This window comes from Heptranchias perlo, unplaced genomic scaffold (genome assembly GCF_035084215.1).
Source record: "Heptranchias perlo isolate sHepPer1 unplaced genomic scaffold, sHepPer1.hap1 HAP1_SCAFFOLD_56, whole genome shotgun sequence".
Lineage (NCBI taxonomy): Eukaryota > Metazoa > Chordata > Chondrichthyes > Hexanchiformes > Hexanchidae > Heptranchias > Heptranchias perlo.
In genome coordinates this window covers 2,880,198-2,901,844 of record NW_027139581.1, presented here as the reverse complement: position 1 = coordinate 2,901,844, position 21,647 = coordinate 2,880,198, and the positions used below count along the sequence as shown (strand labels likewise).

The following is a 21,647-nucleotide window of genomic DNA, read 5'->3' as shown; positions in this document are numbered from 1 at the left end:
GTGTCGTGGTGAGGGACAGAGAGAGAAAGGCATCGGAAGGGGCGGAGAGGAGTTTTACCAGAAAGATCTCACATACAGCAATGAAAAGGATGACCAGTTTATCTGCTTTTTGGTGGTGATGATTATCGTCCAGGTTTGGAAATTTGCGATCAGCAAGGTCCCACAAACAGCAATGACAGAGTAACAGGTCCATGAGGCAGATGGAACAAGAGTGTCAATGAGCAGTATCAAAATGTAAGAGAAATAACAGCTGTCAGAAGTGCGTTTCGAACCCCCCGCGGGTAAAAAGCCGTTATATTTTGAGTCCAATGTTTTAACCACGCTGCTATCCTAGTCGCTAAGTGTTTATGGCGGTGAGTATTCCCGAGTGGTTAAGGCGATGGACTAGAACTCCATTCTCCACGCAGATTCGGATCCTGAGGACTGGGGATCCCATTATCTGCGTTTTAATTGCAGCAAACTTCTTGTAGAATTACTAATTCTTCAGTGAATTAAAAATGCACGGCTTTTAACACCTCGAGTTTTACGCTCATTGGAACTGATCTGCAAGATTTCATGAAATCTAAGATAGAAATAGAACAAAGAATGTGCCAATTGACCGACAGTCTGTCTCTCTCTGGATGTTTGAGTCACTCTGTGTGTATTTGTACGTGTGTATGTGTGTGCGCGCGCCTCACATTTTCTCCGTTTTTCTGAATGGGTTTCTGTCTCTTTCTTTCTCTCCCTCACTCTCTTCCGCGTTCCTCACATAATTTGACTCTGGACATGATCCAACAAAGAGATGGAAAAGTGGCCGCTCAGTCTTCTTTCACCAGTGGCCCGTGGAAAGTTAAATAAAGTGTCATTAAGCACAGGGCCGAGTGGTTAAGGACTTAAGATCCAATTGGTTTACACCCGGGTGAACCCCACTCCCGGTAGCTCTTTAATTTAATCCCGTTACACTTTCATACTGCTCAGTTCCACTCGTTTTACATCTGTATTATGTACCTGTTACTTTGTAATTGCGGTTTGTGGGACTTTGCTTTGCGCATGGCTGGAAACCTGGACGATAATCTTTCCTCAAACGACACCACAAAAAAAAAACAGATGAACTGTTGGTTCTGATATCGAGGTGAAGAGTGAGGCAGAGAGCAGCTTTTAAAATCGCTGGAATATCAGTGAAATTAAATTGTGGGAAGTGGGATGGTCCGAGTTTGTCTTTCAGTGTATTTCCCGCATCCAATATTGCGGATAAATTACAAGAGAAATGAAAGTGAATCTATTAAAGACAGCAAAAGTGTAACCTCCCTGTCGGGGAATTGAATCCCGGTGTCCCACATGGATTCTTCTCTCAGAATAAATAGACTTCAATGCTGAAAACGAAACATGAACATTCTCTCCAACTCGAATTTGATAAAAAGCACAGTTGGAAATCCATGAACAGACATTGATAGCCTCATGGTAGCACTGGGTCTGGATATGGAATGGTCGCTTCAAATCACTGCAGAATGACAAGAATCCCATCGTTTAATGCTGTTTGGGAAACAAATCCTTCTTTTTATTTTTTAAAATATAGCATTGAGCAATATAAGAACATAAGAACGTAAAATAGGAGCAGAAGTCGGCCATACGGCCCCTCGAGCCCGCTCCGTCATTCAATCAGATCATGGCTGATCTTCGACCTCAACTCCACTTTCCTTCCCGATTCCCATATCCCTTGATTCCCCGAGAGTCCAAAAAATTATCGATCTCAGTCTTCAATACATTGAATGACTCAGCATCCACAGCCATCTGGGGTGAAGAATTCCAAAGATTCTCAACCCTCTGCGTGAAGAAATTCCTCCTCATCTCAGTCTTGAATGGCCGACCGCTTACCCGGATAATATGCCCCCTAGTTCAAGACTCCCCAGCCAGGGAAAACAGCCTCTCAGCATTTACCCTGTCAAGCCCTCTCGGAATCAAATATGTTTCAATGAAATCATCTCTCATTTTTCTAAATTCCAGAGAGGATATCCCCATTCTACACAACCTCTCTTCATAGGACAATCCTCTCATCCCAGGAATGAATCTAATGAACCTTCATTGCACCGCCTCGAAGGCAAGTTTTTCCTTCCTTAGGTAAGGAGACCAAAACTGTATGCAGTACTCCAGGTGAGGTCTCACCGATGCCTTGTACAATTGTAGGAAGATTTCTTTACTCTTATACTCCAAGCCCCTTACAATAAACGCCAGCATCCGATTTTCCTTCCGAATTGTTTGCTGCCCCTGCATACTCATTTTTTCTGTTTCTTTTACGAGAACACCCCATTCTCCCTGAACACCAACATTGAAAAGTTTCTCACCATTTAAAAATACTCGGTTTTTCTATTCTTCCTACCTAAGTGAATAACCTCACATTTCCCCACATTATACTCCACCTGCCACCTTCTTGCCCATTCACTGAGCCTGTCTATATCCCTTTGCAGACTCTTTGTATCCTCCTCACAGCTTACTTTCACACCTAGCTTTGTATCATCAGCAAAATGGATACATTATACTCGGTCCCTTTATCAAAGTCATTAATATAGATTGTACATAGGTGAGGCCCAAGCACCGATCCATACGGGACCCCACGAGTTACAGCCTGCCAACCCGAAAATGACCCGTTTATCGTTGCTCTATTTTCTGTCCCTCAATCAATCCTCTATCCGGGCTAATATGTTACCCCGTCGCCATGAATCCTTACATTGTGTAACAACCTTCAATGTGGCACCTTATCGAATGCCTTTTGAAAATTCAAATATACGACATCCATTGGTTCCCCTTTATCTATCCTGCTAGTTGCATTCTCAAAAAACTCTGATAAATTGGCAAACACGGCTTCCCTTTCATAAAACCATGTTGACTCTGCCTAATTATATTGTGATGTTCTAAGTGCCCTGTTGCCACTTCCTTAATAATGGATTCCACCATTTTCCCAACGGCAGAGGTCAGGTTAACTGGCCTGTAGTTCCCTATTGTCTCTCTCCCTCCCTTCTTGAACAGCGGGATAACATTTGCGATCTTCCAATCCACTGGGACCGTTCCAGAATCTGGAGAATTTTGGAAGATCATAACCAATGCATCCACTATCTCTGCAGCCACCTCTTTTAGAACACTTGGATGTAGGCTATCAGGCCCAGGGGATTTATTGGCTTTTACTCCTTTAACTTATCCAGTACTTTTTCTCTAGTGATATTAATTGTTTAAAGTTGCTCCCTCTCATTTACCCCTTGGTTCCCCATTATTTTTGGTATGATTTTTGTGTCTTCGACTGTGAAGACAAAGAAACAATATTTGTTTAACGCATCTGCAATTTCCTGATTCCCCCTCATAATTTCTCCTGTCTCAGCCTCTAAGAGTCTAACGTTTTCTTTTGCTAATCTATTCCTTTTTACAAAAAACATGGAAAATAGGAGCAGGAGTAGGCCATTCAGCCCTTCGAGACTGCTCCACCACTCAATATGATCATGGCTGATCCTCTATCTCAGTACCATATTCCCGCTCTCTCCCCACACCCCTTGATGCCTTTTGTGTCTAGAAATCTTTCTAACTCCTTCTTAAATATATTCAGTGACTTGGCCTCCACAGCCTTCTGTGGTAGAGAATTCCACAGGTTCAACACCCTCTGAGTGATAAAATTTCTCCTCATCTCAGTCCTAAATGTCCTCCCTCGTATCCAAAGACGGTGACCCCTCGTTCCAGACCCCCCAGCCAGGAGAAACATCGTCCTTGCATCCAGTCAGTCTAGTCCTGTCAGAGTTTTATACATTTCAATGAGATCCCCTCTTATTCTTCAAACTCACGTGAAAACAGACATAGTCGATCCAATCACTCCTCATACGACATTCCTGCCATCCCAGGAATCAGTCTGGTGAACCTTCGCTGCACTCCCTCTATGACAAGGATATCCTTTCTTAAAGAGACAAAAACTGCACTGAATACTTCAGGTGTGGTCTCACCAAGGCCCTGTATAACTGCAGTAAGACATCCCTGCTCTTGTACTGAAATCCTCTTGCAATGAAGGCCAACATATCATTTGCCTTCCTAACTGCTTGCTGCACCTGCATGTTTGATTTCAGTCACTGGTGTACAAGGACACCCAGGTCCCTTCGTACATCAACATTTCCCAATCTATCAACATTTCAATAATACTCTGCCTTTCTGTTTTTCCTTCCGTAGTGGATAACTTCACATTTATCCACATTACACTGCACCTGCCATGTGTTTTCCCACTCACTCAACTTGTCTAAATCGCCTTGATGCCTCTTTGCATCATCCTCACAACTCACCATCCCACCGAGTTTTGTATCGTCAGCAAACTTGGAAATATTACATTTGGTTCACTCATCCAAATCATTGATATAAATTGTGAATAGCTGGGGCCCAAGCACTGATCCCTGTGGTACCACACTAGTCACCGCCTGGCAGCCCAAAAAAGACTCTTTTATTCCTATTCTCCGCTTCCTGTTTCCTTGCCAGCATATTACCCCCAATCCAATGTGCTTTACTATTGCACACTAACCTATCATGTGGGACTTTATCAAAGGCCTTCTGAAAATCCAAATGTACCACATCCACTGGTTCTCCCTTATCTATTCTAACATTTACATCATCAAAAATCTCCAGTTGGTTTGTCAAACACGATTTCCCTTTCATAAATTCATGTTGACTTTGTCTAATCCCGTTGATATTTTCGAAGTGCCCTGTTATCACAGCCATTATAATAGACTCCAGTATTTTCCCCACTACTGATGTTAGGCTCACCGGCCTGTTCTTCCCTGTCTTCACTCTCCCTCCTTTTTCAAATAGTGGGATTACATTTGCCACTCTCCAATCAGTAGGAACTGTTCCATCATCTATACAATATTGGACGATGACAATCAATGCATCCGCTATTTCCATGGCTACCTCTTTTAGTGCTGTGGGATGCAGATTATCAGTTCCTGTGGATTTATCGGCTTTCAGTCCCATTAATTTCTCTAACACTATTTTTTTTTACGAATACTAATTTCCTTTAATACCTCCTTCTCACCAGACCCTTGGTTCCCCAGCAATTCTGGGAAGTTATTTGTGTTCTCCTCCGTGAAGGCAGAACCAAAGTATTTGTTTAATTGCTCTATCATTTCCTTGTTGCCCATTATAAATTCTCCCTCTTCTGAATGTAAGGGACCAACTTTTGTCTCCACTAATCTTTGCCTTTTTACATACTTGTAGAAGCGTTCACAATCTGCTTTGATGTTCCTTAAAGTTTACTCTCATACTCTATTAATCCCTTATCAATCAATCTCTTGGTGCTTTTTTGCTGAATTGTAAACTCTTTCCAATCCTCAGGCTTGCTACTTTTTCTGGCAACTTTATATGACTCCTCTTTGGATCTCATACTATCCTTAATTTCTTTTGTTCGCCATGGTTGGGCCGCTTTTCTTTTTGTGTTTTTGCTCCAGAAGGGAATGTACAACTGTTGCAATTCATGCATTCGTTCCTGAAATGTTAGCCATTGCCTATCAACCGTCATGTCTTTTAATGAAGCTCCCCAACCTATGATAGCCAACTGACTCCTCATACCTTCGTAGTTTCCTTTGTTTAGATCCCGCACAATAAGATTATTAATTAACCCCTTCTATTGCACAATACCCAATCTAGGATAGCCTGTCCCCTAGTTGGCTCCTCAACGTAATGGCCTAAAAAAGCATCTGGTACACACTCCAGGAATTCAACCTCCACTGTATTTTTGCTAATTTGGTTTGGCCAGTCGAGATGTAGATTAAAGTCACCCATGATTACTGTAGAACTCTTTTTACATGCATCTCTAATTTCCTGTTTTATGCTGCCCCTACATTACCACTATTGGCATTGATTCATGTTATTATGAAGAGTCTTTTTTTGTTTTGATTTTATTCCGTTCACCTTCTTTTTATGGACACTGTACAATTGGTGGATGAAAATAAAATCAGCAATCATTTTAAGAGAATTGTTGGAACCTGGAGTCCAAGTTACACAAAGTGGTGTCTGATTGCTGGAGGCTTAACTTTAATATATTGATTGGTAAACTTTATTTAACCAAGTCATGGTCCTTGCCTGGGCACAGTTTACACTCCAGGGATTTGTGCAGAAAATCTAGGCTGACACTTCAGTGCTGTATTGAGGGAGCTCTTCACTGTCGGAGATGCCGTCTTTAGGATGAGACATTAAACTGAGGACCCCTCAAGTGGATGCAAAATATCCCGTGGTCCTATTCGAAGAAGAGCAGTGGAGTTCTCCCCGATGTCCTGGCCAACATTTATCACTCAATCAACACCTAAAACAGATTATCCAATCATTTTCTTCATTGCTGTTTATGGGAGCTTGCTGTGCTCAAATTGGCTGCCTGCATTACAACAGTGAGTACAGCTAAAAGTATTTCATTGATTATAAAACGTGTTGGGACAACCTGACACTGTGAAATGCGCTTTAGACATGCGAGATTTTCTATCTTTCTTCTTCTGCGTGGGGTTATTTGACTGAGATAATCTCATCCACCCCTCTACCCATGATTCTTCTATTGCTTTGCATTGTTTGCATACATAAATCGAGATTTTTTCATATCGATAGTTGGAGATATCCCCGCCTATTTTCCTGCTTGGATGACTATGTCTGTGTCTTCAATTTTTGGTGAACAAGATTCTCCACGCCCGAAACGATAACCTTTGTTCTTTCAGATTCGGAGTATTTTGCTTTTTGTTACAGTGCTGTGGGACCCTGTCCAGTTTACTAACACAACAGAAGGGGTAAGAGTACAAGCTGATTTAATACAGAATACAGCAGGTCACTGGGAAAGTTACACACTCTACAGAGCAGCTGGTAAAACTCCTGCTGTAAATAAAGGGCAGGGTCAGTTACACAAGACTGAGTGACTTTATTGTGCAGCCTCCAGGCATCATCTTTACAACTGTCAAAATTAAACCCAAAATCTGTTCCCCCAGAACAGACATTAACTGGCTCGCCTGCTTCATCTGCTGCTGTTCTGCTTCTGCACTCACCCACTCCAAGCTGATTACAATGAGTTGTTTTATGATTATTTCGTGCTCTCTGTGTGTTAATCACATTCCTGTCTCTACCTTGCTGTTTTTTTTGTATCTGTGTCTTTCATTGGTTCTGTCTCTCTGTCAATATATTTATCTTTCTCAGCCTCATTTCTGGCATTTTTCTGTCTTGTTACTTCACCCTCTTTTAATTTCTGTCTCTGTATCACTGTTCCATCTCTATACTTTTTCTCTGTCACCCTTTACTTCACTCTTTGTATCTCGATGTTTTTGTCTTTCATCTTTATCTCTTCTTTCCATTTGCCTCGCTGTCCCTCTCGCTCGTTCTCTCCCCACTCTCTCTGTCTATTTCTGTCTTTTTTGCCTTCTCACCCCCTTTTCAACTCTTTCTCTCTTTCGCTCTGCCTTTCACTCTCTCTGTTCTGTCTCTCCTTTTCTGCATTTCTCTCTTCACTTTCTCCGCCTCTTTCTTTTTTATGAATTCACAATCAATTTTAATTTCGTTGTACGCAGACTACGTAAATGTATCATTAATTCTTGCACATTAGTCCAACATTATCTTTTATACAAATAAAGAAAAAATAACAGTACAATTGGATATTTGCAAATCAACATAAACACACCCATTTCTTCTGTTCAGACACATACATAGTAATTATATTCATTTACACGTGTGTTTACATAGCTGTCTCTGCAGCTCAGAAGTAATTCATTGTGTAAAGTGTTTTGAGATGTGTTAATATAAAGGGCACTGCACAAATTCCGCTTTAATGAATTACATTGTCCATTTGTAGACCAGCAAATATCCGCCTCTTTCTTTTGTTGTCTCACTTTGTCTCTTTTGCAGTCTGTCTCTCTCCTGCACTGAATCTTTATGTGTCTCCAGTTCTCATTGCTTCACCTCTTTTGTTTCTATCGCCTTGTTTCAATCTCTCTTTGTAATTTTCCTTGTGTGCCTCTCACTTTCTGTCTAACTTTCCATCTGCACTTCTGAGTTTCTTTCTCCATTTGTCGACCAGTTTCTCTCAAATTTCTCTCGCTAGTAAACTCCCTCTCTTTCTCTTAATCTGTGTTATTCATTCCCTGTCTCTGTTTTCTAATGTATACATGCTCCTTTCCTGTCTGTGCTTTTTCTCCCTGTATTTCTTTCTCATTATATATTCTCCTTCCATGTTTCTCCATCTCTCTTGTCTTTTCTATTTATCTTCCTGCCCCCTCTCTGTTTCTGCACTTTATTCTTTCTCTCTCTCTTGCACCCTTTTCTGGTTATTTCATTTTTTTGATTGTCTCCAGCTGTTTCTCCATCGAAATCTCTTAAGCTGTTTCTTTACGTCTTTCTTTAACTTGTTAACTGTCCTTTTCTCTCTGCCCCTTTCTGCCCTTCAGTCACTTTCACTTTCTATTTCTCTACGTCTTCCTTTCTTTCACTTTCTTCACGATTTCTTTCTCAATTATCAGCTTTTCTCTCTGTTTATGGCTCTAACTGTCTCTCATTTCCCCTTTCTATCTGCCTCTATATGTAATGTTATCTCTATGTATAACCCTGTCTCTTCCTCTCCATGCCTTTATCTATCGATCTATCTATCTATCTATCTATCTATCTATCTATCTATCTATCTATCTATCTATCTAACTATCTATCTATCTGTTTGTTGGTCTGTCTGTCTGTCTATCTCTCTCTGTCATCCTATCTCTCCATTTATGTGGAGTGCACTCATTCTGATCAGGCCCACAGCAACTAATTTGATTGACAAGTTTGCCCATTTTGCAGGGCGGCCGTTTAGTTGAAGTCCAGCTGAGCTCTTTCGTGCCGCTTGTTTGAACAACAATTCACGTGTTGTCTGCAGAGCGAATCACGCCTCAATAGGTCGGATTATCAATATAATGTAATGTTAGAATCAGATTTAAGAATATTTCAGCTGATATAAAATGTACTTTCCATCCAGTGGGAAGTGCAATGGGTGGAGTATGAAATGGCTAGAAAAATTCTAGTGCTTGAAACCTTTCAGCTCTTTCTATGATTTCACTAATTTAACAATTAGATTGAATGGGTATTTCACCGCGTTCTTCAGCTCCTCTCTGAATTTAGCCTGGGTCAGGACATAAATACACGTGTTTGTGCAGGAACTGAGAAGCTGCAGCATTACTGATGTGGATTCTGTGATATAACGAGGGTCAGTGTAGGAATTATAATACCGAGTGTCTGTCATTCGCCGATAAATGTTATTTACAACCTGGGTCACCCATAATAGGATAAAACTGCCCGATATACTGAAGAGTAAAATGATGGATTTCTTTCGGTTCTCCATCTCTGAATCCTTGTGATTCTCTCCATTGCTGCGGCCCCGGAGTCCCCTGCGGACTCGACTGGCTGCTAAAATACGCCTGACCGTCACAAAATTGAGCAGCAAAATCAGAAAGAACGGGACACAAGGGGTTAAAATGAGGTGAAATAACTCAAATGCGGCCCACACTGGGGAAGTGCGGAAGTTCAGTTTAAAGACACAATACCGGGGAACATTATCAATTATAAGGTAAGGTTGATATATAAAGTACCAGGGAACACTCTCTAAACAGCCCAACACACTCACTGTTCCTATAACTGCAGCCGCCATTTTCTCGGTGCAATATTTTGTTTTAAGATTCTCACAACAAATGGCCACAAATCGATCAAAGGTGAAAGCGACTGTGAGCCAGACAGAAACCACCGTGGCTGCATAACCCAAGTACTTAATGGGACGACACACGGGAGTAATGAACAAAAATGAATCTGGGAAATAAATTCCACCAACCCGTGTCAATATCAGATCAGTAATAACGACCAGGAGATCGGCCGCTGCCATTCCCAGCAGGTAGCGACTGATACACTTGGAGAGCCCGCAATTTCCACGGGACAGGATCACAATCGCCAACAAGTTTACTGTAAGTGAGAGAAAAGGAAGCAGAGAAATTACTGATCAGACCTGGAGCCAAAGCAGCAATTTGACAGGATCTGAGGTTAAGTTTCCAGCTTTGTTGCTGCATCGAACGGTGCAAACTGATTCATTGACCTGGGCAGCGCTTTCAGGCAGAGAAATGTTTTTAAACTCAATTATCAATTATGAATTGTGAGAGCGATAAAGAAAGTGAATAAATGAGCACTGGATCCACTGGAAGGGCCGAGTGAGAGCGCAGTGCCGGTGGGGAAGGGAGACGGAGTTTTACCGAGCTGGTATCCAACGGGTTAAAGCCGGATTTGGGCTCCAGACTGACGGGAAAGAGAGCGAAGGCCAGAAAGGTGAGGGGACAGGGTGGGGGGTGCAGCTGGTTTGTTTCTCTGGGTTCAGAGCGCCGACAGGGGCTGGCACAAAACAGGGAAAGGTCGAGAGTCGCGGCGGTGAGTTTGAGGCTTTGGATCGGATTGGAAGAGTCAGCTGGAGACCGAGGCAATGAGTGAGATCGGAGAGAGACAAGGAAAAGGACATGTCGGAGCAGGAGGTGAGTCAGGAACAGATTGTTTGAGAAAGTGGATAAACTGAAGCAATGGATGAGGAGACAGAGGATTCACTGTGGTGGTGGGAGAGGCTGGGATTCACAGGGAGAGACTGCATCAGAGTGTGAGAGGAAATCTAATCTATCGGTCCCACTAACACAATCCAACTAATACATTGAACGGTTCACTTCAGTGGTTATTGGTGTCAGGGAACAGCTCGTTGGATATAAAATGTGTTCATTAAATTTACTTTGCACATTCAATTAAAATTAAATTAAAATGTATGAATTAAATCCACCTCGTTCTTCATTGAATTCCGCCGATACCGAGTTTTTAGAATACACTATCTTAATAATTCATTAGGATCAAGAAATCACTGATTCTATTCTTTAAATACATTTGAATTATGTTTATTTATTCATTCAGTGAATAAGGAAAAGTAACATTCACCAAAACAGACTGAGGCGCTGAGGATGTTGGGATTGTATCGGATGTGAAAAGGGGCATTGAGAAAGAGAGTAGAGATGGCAGAATAATAGATAGAGGGCGGTAGAGACAGAGACTGAGAGGGAAATCGAGAGGAGGGGTTAGGAGGAGCGCGAGAAGAGAAAGAGAGACATAGAGATAGAGAGAGACATCGGGAGAGAGAGAGAGAGTGAGAGGGAGAGACAGAGAGCGAGAGAGACGGGGATAGAGATGGAGAGAGACAGGTAGAGAGAGGGAGAGAGTGGCAGCAGGGTGAATCATTCATCGGAATGAACTGCTGAAACTTCCAGTACAAATATGAAGAAGTAAAGTGACTTGAAGATGTTAATAGGAAGTTGTCAGATTGCGAGAGTTTTATTGCACTCTCGCTCCTCTATCTATTATTCTGCCATCTCTACTCTTTCTCAATGCCCCTTTTCACATCCGATTCAATCCTAACATCCTGCAGCACATTCTGTTCACCAGCCCCGTGTTCCACGGATCCGATTCTCAGTGTCAGTTTATTAAATAGTGAAGCCTCTGTGGAATAGTTTAATTTTACTACAGATCATCCAAGTTTCCTCCTGTTCGCCTACACTGTTCACTTCATCTGCAAATCATGAAAGAAACAGAATCAAAAGCCTCTTCCAGACAGACTGCACAATAATTGAAATTCCTTCTCCTGTAATTATAAAGTACACCATTAGATGGCGGTGTTGTTCAATTAACAAAACGCCAACGTCACCGCTTCGAATCCATAGACAAAGAGAGGGCTCTGGATTCCAACAGACTCAGTGCAAACTGACACAGCATAACACCAAAACATTGTATTTTAGAATGAATCCATCCACAGTGAAGTAGAGAAGGAGATGTGAAAGATTCAGCAGCAAACTCAGTTCAGTAACCAGACCTCTGGAGCTGCGCCAGATACAAACAATGAAATAACATTTTATAAGTGATAACCAAAAAAAACACTGAAACCCCTGTTAAACTGCACCATGTTATTGGGGAGGGGGGACATTGCGCTGCCTCCTTGTAACACTGAGACCGTGAGCTGTCCCATTATCTATCACTGAAAACACATTAATGAAAAAATATTCCAGGGCACGTTCGTTCCACAACATGAAACTGTTAACAGCTCCTGATGGTCTGATACCAGCTCTTAGCCCTGACACCTGATTCCAATCCATTCAGTACAGAGAATAATCCCGGAACAATGCCAGTTTGGAATATACAAAGGCCACGACAGATATAATGGAATTGCGACAAGACCGAACGTTTCGAAGTTTAGGAGATACCATTATTGAACAGGACATTCAGTACAGAGTAGTTTACATTCAGTACACCCAGTAACAATGCCAGGTTTGTATTTACAAAGTTCATTACAGACCAGCTCCTACAAGACCAACTTAACACATTCCATCATTCAACTGGTAGAACACAACAAGCCACTGTGTAAAACATGCAGGGAGAAAAGATATTTCGCCAAGTACAGCAGCACAGTTAACACCGATTTATACCATTAACAACTGAGATAACAGCTTACCCGGCACTCCAACGGCTGAAAGGGCAGGATAGTAAATGTCTTCAATCTGAAACATTACTGGATATCCCATTACTGTGAGAAGCGGTCACTTCTGTTGGTCTGGTAAACATAACTCCGGCAGGCACTCTGAGCTGATACATTCCAATGAACCCTGATTTATACACGGGATAAGACTCCACTGACACGGTTATACCCGTGATCATTGCTATTAGTTACAGTCACTTGAACAAACACATTACATCAGCAGCTTTGACTCTGATATAAATAATGTGGTGGATATAACACAAACATCTCAAAGTCCAGGACATTATCTTAATGAGACCTCTCTCAGGAATAAAGTTAAAATCTGTGCTCATACAAGACTGATCCAACAATAATGAGCGGCTTCATTTACAGTTTTCATATAATTGTATTGGCCATGTTCACTCTTGGCGATTCATTTATAATGTATACCGATTTATCCGCAGTGCACATTGAATCCAGGGACTCAACCAGATCGTTTCACTCTGTTCCTGCAGTTTCCCAATCAAAAACTGAATTTTGATTCCTTAACACGCGGAGAGCTAAAGGGCAGGTTGAGGATTGCAGCCGAGAAATGACTGTGGGTGATATTAGGGGACGGAGACTGAAAGTGCCCCATTGAGATTCCACTCTCCGCTATTTTACTTCAGATGTTTACCCGTTTATTCTACATTGGTTAATGTGTCCAGTAAAGTTAGCCCCGTGTAACGCCGAGCTGAGCTCATGACCTGATTTGACCTCCATCACAAAGGCCCCCTGTTTCCCTCACCCACCTCCTTTCCTTCCTCTGCCCATTGCCATTGAAACCCTCATCCATGCCTCTGTCCCTTCCAGACTCCATTCCTCCAATACAGTCCTGTCCGGCCACCGATCCTCCACCTTCCATAAACCTGAGCTCGTCCAAAACTCTGTTGCCTGTGACCAACCAGCACCAGGTCCCGCTCGGCCTCACTGACCCTCACTGGCTCCCACTCCCATATCCCTGAAATTTAGAATCCTCATCCTTGAATTTAAATCCGTCCATGACCCACCCCTCTGCATCCCCCTCGTCTCCTCCACAAATAAAATCATAGAATTTGATGGAGGCCATTCGACCCATCGTGCTTGTGCCGGCTCTTTGAAAGAACTATCCAATTCGTCCCACCCGCCTGCTCTTTCCCCATAGCCCTGCACATTTCCCTATGCACCGACAGCAAATCCACTCATGACCTCCTCGCTCATCAGACATTGGCCCCTTTTGGTGGGACTACCCTCGCTTGTTTCCACTCACCTATCTGATCGTAACCAGGAGAAGCTTCTCTTCCCACCCGATCACCTTTACCTCTGACGTCTCTAAAGGTTCAATCCTTGGCTCCCTCCTTGTCCTCATCTACATGCTGCCCTTTGGTGACTTCGTCCACAAACATGGACCTCCTTTCAGATGAACACTGACAAAACAACCTCCTCCCTCGACCCTTGCAATGTCTTTGTGTTATCAGATCGACATCCTGTTTTAAATTTCCTCCAATTTCCTTGGAATGTCATGATCTTTGGTCGCACAATCTCCACATCCTCGGCACTGATTCCATCCCCATGCCTGGCTTTAGTCTGAGGCTGAATCTGAATGTTCGTAACTTTTACGTCCCATTCGACCCCGTGCTGAGCTTCTGACCCCATATCCTCTCCATCACAAAGACCGCCGACTTCCAGGTCCTTAATAACGCCCGTTCCACTCACCCTGCTAAGCTTCTACAACCGTTAGCCATGCCTTTCTACCCTCTATGGCCTTTCTTCTACTCTCCGGCATCTCCAAAAACTTCAACTCATCCAAAGCTTTGCTCCCTGTAACGTATCCCTCATTAACTCCTTCACCAATCTTCCAAGCCCCGACTCATCTGCATTGGCTTCCAGTCTCCTAAGTCTTGATTTTTTTTCTTTCTTACGCTGAAATACATAAGAGCCTCACCCCTCCCTATCACTGCAATCTCCTCCATCTTTACAGCCCCTCGCCCTTGTCGTCCACCTCTGGCTGCTTGTGTATCCACAGTCTCTTTGCCCTACTTTTGGCAGCTGATCCTTAAGCCACATCCACGCCCCAGAATGTGCTCCCTAAGCCGCTCCATCTACATTACTCCCTTTCAATGTCAGCTGTGATTCAGTGGGTGGCACTCTTGCCTCTGAGTTAGAAGTTGAGAAGGTTGTGGGTTCATAGACCCACTCCAGAGACTTGAACACAATATCTTCATTTCAGTGCTGTACTGAGGTAATGCTGCACTGTCAGAGGTGCTGTCCTTCAGATGAGACGTTAAACCGAGGGCCAGTCTGCCCCCTCAAGTCGATGTACAAGATCCCATGGCACTATTCGAAGAAGAGCAGGGAAGTTCTCCCCGGTGGTCTGGGCCAATATTTATGCCTCAACCAACATCACTAAAACCAGATGATCTTCTCAATTTCATATTACGGTTTGTGGGATCTTGCTGTGTGCAGTTTGGCCGCTGTGTTTCTTACATTATAACAGTATTTATTTGGCTGCAAAGCACTTTGGGACAGACTGAGATTGTGAAATGCGCTGTATAAATGCAACTGTCTTTCTTTCTTTCTATCCATCTCTTGCTCCAAACTTTTGTCCTTCTACGAATATCCCCATCTTTGGCTGGGGTCCATTTTTGTCTGATTATCTCTCTGTGAAGCACCTTTAACTTTTATCCATGTTGAAGGCGCTTTATCAATCCAGGTAGTTATTGTTATACTTTACATCCTCCTCTGTCTTCATCCCACCATTGGTGGCCATTCCTTCACACAACTAAAACCAACCTTATCCCCTCCGTCTCTCGTTTTACACCCCCCTTAAACCCTCCTTGCCGAAGGATTTCATCATCCCTCCTGATTCCGTTTGTGCCTGTTTTACTTCCAGCCCCTGTGAATCCCCTTGGGAATGTTTATTACATTAAAGGCGGTCTGTGAATGCAAGTTGTTGTTGATTTTCATTGGAATGTGTTCATTAGTTGTCCACAGTATGAGCAAAAGTAATTTCTGGGCTAATATTCTTGTATCAGAAAGAGATTTCTATAATAGGCGGATATGATGAGATACATTAACATCGGCAGCTACTCGGAGAAATCTTTTTGTTCGAACAACATAAATTGGTTTGTCCACACACAGCACATTGAAATAGGTTTGTCCCACTGTGAGGCAACCTTTAGGGAGTCTGCTATCTAAGATGAAACCAGCTGCAGTTGCTAAGATGAAAATTTATTAATTATTTGTCTTTTTTCTCTTTGGTTATAACTCATTTTACTGCACCCTGGCTGATGACTCGGATGAAGCTTTAATAGTTAGTCTCTTCGGTTCGGGGCTGTTTCACTTTTTGCCATCCAATCTACGATATCACTGCTCCCTGGGGCTGATTGAGAAAGGCCCCGTATGTTCTGACATTGTGTTGTCTTGGTATGAAATTAGATTGTTGTTTTTGGTACGGGAGGGAGAGAGAAATCCATTGGATACGTGTAGACCAAAGGTTCCAATCTTGTTTGTGGAGAAACTCTTAGAATCCATCATCAGATCTAAAACTGTGGAGCAGGTAGCAGTGCTCGGGTTAATCAAGGAATGTCCATGTGCCAAACCCCACTAACTCCCACTGTTTCTAGAGATGATTTAGACTTAGACAATCTCTAATTTTGCTGAGAAGCAAAAGCAGGGTTTGGCAAAATATGAGGAAGACTATAACAACATTAAAGAACGATGCAGGCAGCTTGGCTGGATTGAGCAGACACGAGGCAGTTGTATGTTAATGTAAAGTGATAGATATTGGAAGCAAATCAATGAATTTGTGTATACAGTTAATGAAAAGACGCCGAATGATGTTGAGTAAAAGTGAGAATTAAGTACTTAAATGTATAATTCCATGGAATTGTGACGGCAGCTCCATAAATCATAAACAAATGCAAACAGCATTTTGAATTTTATAAGTAGGGTCACACAGTCCAAAAATAAAGAAGCAATGACAAATTTGTACAAAACATGGGTTGGCCCACAATTCCAGAGTATTGTGTGCAGCTTTGTGCATCCCATTATATAAACTAGATTAAAGCCATCGAGAGCACAGTGTAGATTCAATCGAATGAAGCCCAGGAAGGGAAACTGTCTTCGGGTTAGATATTGGATCTATTTCCACAGAAACAGAGAAGACTAGGGGGAACAACATCGTAAAGGGCAAGGAGGGTGAAACATTCCTAAAATGGGTTTTGTAGAACTTTCTTAATCAGTATGTTTCTAGCCCAAAGAGGAAGGAGGCGGTGCTGGATCCAGTGTTATGGAATGAAGTAAGGCAAGTGGACTGAGTTTCATTGGGAGAACATCTGGGTAATAGTGATCATAATATAATTTGGATTAAAGTAGTTATAGAAAGGGGCAAATGAAATTCAGCGCTGAAAATACCTAACGGGAAGGGCGACAACATCAGTGCTTTGAAAAGGGATAGAACCATAGAACCATAGAAAAGATTCAGCACAGAAAATGGCCATTCGGCCAATCGTGTCCGCGCCAGCTCGAAGAACAACCATGTGCCCATTCTAATCCCACCCCCCAGCACATGGCCCTGCAGCTTACAGCACTTGAGGTGCAGATGCAGGTACTTTTTAAAAGTGTTGAGGGTCCCTGCTTCTTCCACCAATTCGGGCACCGAATTCCATACACCCACCGCCCTCTGTGTAAAAAAAGCTTTTCCTCATGTCGCCTCCAATCCTTCCGCCAATCAGTTTAAATCTATTTCCTCTTGTTTTTGAACTCTCCGCTAGGGGAAACAGTTACTTCCTGCCTACTCAACCTGAGCCCCTCATGATTTTGTGCACCTCAATCAAGTCTCCCCTCAGCCTCCTCTGCTCCAAGGAAAACAACCCCAGCCTATCCAATCTCTCCTTGTAGCTGCAATTTTCAAGCCCTGGCAACATTCTTGTAAATCTCCTCTGCACTCTCTCCAGAGCAATTACGTCCTTCCTGTAATGTGGTGACCAGAACTGCGCACAATACTCCAGCTGTGGCATTACCAGCGTTTTATATAGTTCCATCATTACATCCCTGCTTTTGCATTCTATACCTCGGCTAAGAACGGAGAGCATTCCGTGTGCCTTCTTCACAACCTTATCTACCTGCACTGCCACCTTCAGGGACCTGTGCACATACACTCCAAGGTCTCTCACTTCCTCTGCCCCTCTCAATATATTCCCGTTTATTGCGTATTCCCTTTTACTGGTTGCCTTCCCTAAGTGCATTACCTCACACTTCTCCGGGTTGAACTCCATTTGCCACTTTTCCGCCCACACCACCAACCCATTGATATCTTCTTGGAGTCTACAGCTATCCTCTTCACTATCAACCACACATCCAATTTTTGTGTTGCTTGCAGATTTGCCAATTATGCCCCCGACATTCAAGTCCAAATCATTAATACATACCACAAACTGCAAGGGACCCAACACAGCCCCGTGGCACACCACCGGAAACGGATTTCCATTCGCAATGACATCCATCGACTTTGACCCTTTGTTTCCTGTTACTGAGCCAATTTTTGGATCCAATTTGCCACATTTCCCTGTATCCCATGGACTTTTACCTTTCTGACCAGTCTGCCATGTGGGACCTTGTCAAATTCCTCACCAAATTCCATGTAGACAACATCCACTTCACTACCCTCATCAATCCTCCTTGTCACTTCCTCAAAGAATTCAATCAGATTTGTCAGGCATGACCTTCCCTGAACAAATCCATGCTGACTATCCCTGATTAAACCATGTCTTTCCAAGTGACAGTTTATCCTATCTCTCAGTATTGATTCTAATAGTTTGCCCACCACCGAGGTAAGACTGACCGGCCTATAATTGTTCGGCCTTTCCCTCGTACCCTATTTAAACAATGGTACTACGTTTGCAGTATTCCAGTCCTGCGGGAGCTCCCCTGCATCGAGTGAGGTTTGGAAAATGATCCTCAGAGCATCCGCTATTTCCTCCCTGGCTTTCGTCAAGAGCTTCGGAAACAATCCATTCGGCCCTGGTGACTTATGAACAATCAAGGATTCCAGTCCTTCCATTACTTCCTCTCTCGTTATGTTCACCTTATCTAATATTTCACACCTCTCCTCTTTGAAGTTTACCGCAGGATCTAGCACAGGGGCAAATTGTTGTTGAAACAAGCTGTTGTGGGGGGCGGGGTCGACGCTATTAGACCCCACTTGTGGTGCTTGCCAGACCGCTAACATTAATCACTCATGAGCATCGGAACAGGAGGAGGCCATTCAGACCCTCCAGCTTGTTCCGCCATTCTATGAGATGGTGGCTGATCTGGAACTCAACTCCATTTACTCGCCTTTGTTCCGTATCCTTTGATCCCCTCACCCAACAAAAACCTTATCAATCTCAGTCTTTAAAGCTTCAATTGACACCCAGCATCCACAGACTTTTGGGGGAGACGGTTCCAGATTTCGACTACTCTTTTTGAGAAGAACTGCTTTCTGACATCTCCCTTGAACAGCCTAGTTATAATTTTAAGATTAGCTCCCTTGCTCTGGATTCCCCCACCAGAGGACATAGTTTCTCCGTATCTACCCTATCTAATCCCCTGATCATTTTAAACTCCTCGATCAGAAATCCCCACAACCTTCTAAATTAAAGGGAATACAAGCAAATTTTATGCAACCTGTCCTTATAATGTAGCGATTTAAGCCCCTGTATCATTCTGGTGAATCTGTGCTGCTCCCCCTCCTTGGCCAATATATCCTTCCTGAGGTTCGGTGCCCAGAACTGAAGACAGTCTCCTGATGGGGTCTGACCAGAGCTCCAAACAATTGCACCATAATTTCCACCCCTTTGTATTCCAGCCCTCTTGAGATAAAGGCCAACAGCCCAATAGGCTTTTGATTAATTTTGGTGAATTGTGTACTTGAACCCCAAATCTCTCTGCTGATCCACGGTTCCTAATCTCTCCCCATTAAGACAATATTCTCCTTTGTTTTTCCCTGACCCAAAGTGGATGGTCTCACACTTGCCCACATTAAACATAAATTCTGCCCCAGTTTTGCCCACTCACTTAGTCTGTCTGTTTCCCTGGTTTCTAGTTTCTGAACAGGATCAGATTCTGTTTTCAGTACAAAGTAGTAAGTCATAAAACCTCCCCTTTTATTTGGTCTGAGGATCGAGGGATATGGAGCTAAGGCGGGGAAATGGAGTGAGATCGGCAAAGATCTAATAAAGTGGCGGGAAAGGCTCGAGGGGTAGAATGGCCTCCTCCTGTTCCTTTGCAACAGGATTGAAAGGCTGAATGGACTCCTCCAGTTCCTTTGTAATGGGCTTGAGAGGCAGAATGGACTCCTCCTGTTCCTGTGTCACAGGCTCGAGGGGATTAATGGGCATCACCTGTTCTGACGAGGTTGTCCGTGGGCTTGCGGTAGAGTGAGGTGCTGAGGTGCCCGTCTTTGATGGAGATTCGTATGTCCAAGAAAGAAACTGATTCTGAGGAGTAGTCCATGGTGAGCTTGATGGTGGGATGGAACTTTTTGATGTTATCGTGTAGTCTCTTCAGTGATTCCTCACCGTGGGTCCATAGAAAGAAAATGTCGTCATGTATCTGGTTAGTTGGAGGTCTTGAGCAGTGAAGAAGTCCTGCTCGAACTAGTGCATGAAAATGTTGGCGTATTGTGGTGAAGACATTGTGATCCAGGATGAAGCGGATGAGTTGTAGGATGGCGTCTGGAGATTGGCTGTTGATGGTGTTGAGTATTTATGGTGTCGCAGCGATGCCGTCATCGTGGGGGATACTGGTGTAGAGTGCCGAGACGTCCATCGTGGTGAGAAGTGTTCCAGGTTCAACTGGTCCGTGGGTACTGAGTTTTTGTGGGAAGTCTGTAGTGTCGCGACAGAAGCTGGAGGTTCCCTGTACGATGGGTTTCAGGATGCCCTCGATGTTTCCAGCGAGGTTCTCACACAGGGTTCCGTTGCCTGATACGATAGGACGTCCGGGTGTGTTGGCTTTGTGTATCTTTGGGAGGCAGTAGATGTCTCCCACGCGGGGAGTACGTGGGATCAGAGCGCGTAGGATGTTTTGAAGGTCTGGATCGAAGGTCTTGATCAGTTTGTTGAGCTGGTGGGTGTGTTCTTTGGTCGGATCTGCGGGTAACCGTCTGTAGTGTTCCTGGTTGTCCAGTTGTCGGTATGCTTCTTTGCAATAGTCCTGTTCTGTTCTGTATGACGATGGCTCCTCCTTTGTCCGCTGGTTTGATGACGATGTTGCGGTTGGTCTTGAGAGCGTTGATGGCGTTGCGTTGTGCTCGGGTGACATTCTGGACTGTCTTCTGAGTGCGCCTGATGAATCTGGCATTGACGCATTTCCTGAAAGCTTGGGCATACATGTCCAGCTGAGGGCAGTGACCCTCCGGAGGAATCCAACCAACGCTATACACCAGATACATCGACGACATTTTCTTTCTATGGACCCACGGCGAAGAATCAATAAAGAGACTACACGATAACATCAACAAGTTCCATCCCACCATCAAGCTCACCATGGACTACTCCTCAGAATCAGTTTCTTTCTTGGACACACGAATCTCCATCAAAAACGGGCACCTCAGCACCTCACTCTATCGCAAGCCCACGGACAACCTCACGATGCTCCACTTTTCCAGCTTCCACCCTAACCACGTCAAAGAGGCCATCCCCTGTGGACAGGCCCTGCGAATACACAGGGTCTGCTCAGACGAGGAGGAACGCGATGGACACCTACAGACGCTGAAAGACGCCCTAGTATGAACGGGATATGACGCTCGACTCATCGATCGACAGTTCCGACGGGCCACAGCAAAAAATCGCACAGACCTCCTCAGGAGACTAACACGGGACGCAACCAACAGAATACCCTTCGTCGTCCAGTACTTCCCCGGAGCGGAGAAACTACGCCATGTTCTCCGCAGCCTTCAACATGTCATCAATGACGACGAACACCTCGCTATGGCCATCCCCACACCTCCACTACTCGCCTTTAAACAGCCACCCAACCTCAAACAGACTATCGTTCGCAGCAAATTACCCAGCTTTCAGGAGAACAACGTCCACGGCACCATACAACCCTGCCACGGTAACCTCTGCAAGACATG

The 21,647-nt window shown here is 43.8% G+C and overlaps 1 protein-coding gene across 1 annotated transcript; it reads right to left on the bottom strand.

The window, feature by feature from the left end:
- Positions 1 to 9,037: 9,037 nt before the first annotated feature.
- LOC137315747 (probable G-protein coupled receptor 139) lies at positions 9,038 to 12,575 on the bottom strand. Its single transcript, XM_067980241.1, has 2 exons — positions 12,506 to 12,575; positions 9,038 to 9,975 (listed from the first exon to the last, which is right to left on the bottom strand). The coding sequence occupies exons 1-2, from the start codon at positions 12,573 to 12,575 to the stop codon at positions 9,038 to 9,040; spliced, it is 1,008 nt and encodes a 335-aa protein (XP_067836342.1).
- Positions 12,576 to 21,647: the final 9,072 nt, after the last annotated feature.

What these genes read in the sequence shown, in the direction of transcription:
- LOC137315747 (XM_067980241.1), bottom strand. Translation starts at nt 12,575, where the DNA reads ATGGGATATCCAGTAATGTTTCAGATTGAAGACATTTACTATCCTGCC. An exon ending in TTCAGCCGTTGGAGTGCCGG is followed by an intron (nt 9,976 to 12,505) that starts GTAAGCTGTTAT and finishes AGGTCTGATCAG; the next exon opens with TAATTTCTCTGCTTCCTTTT.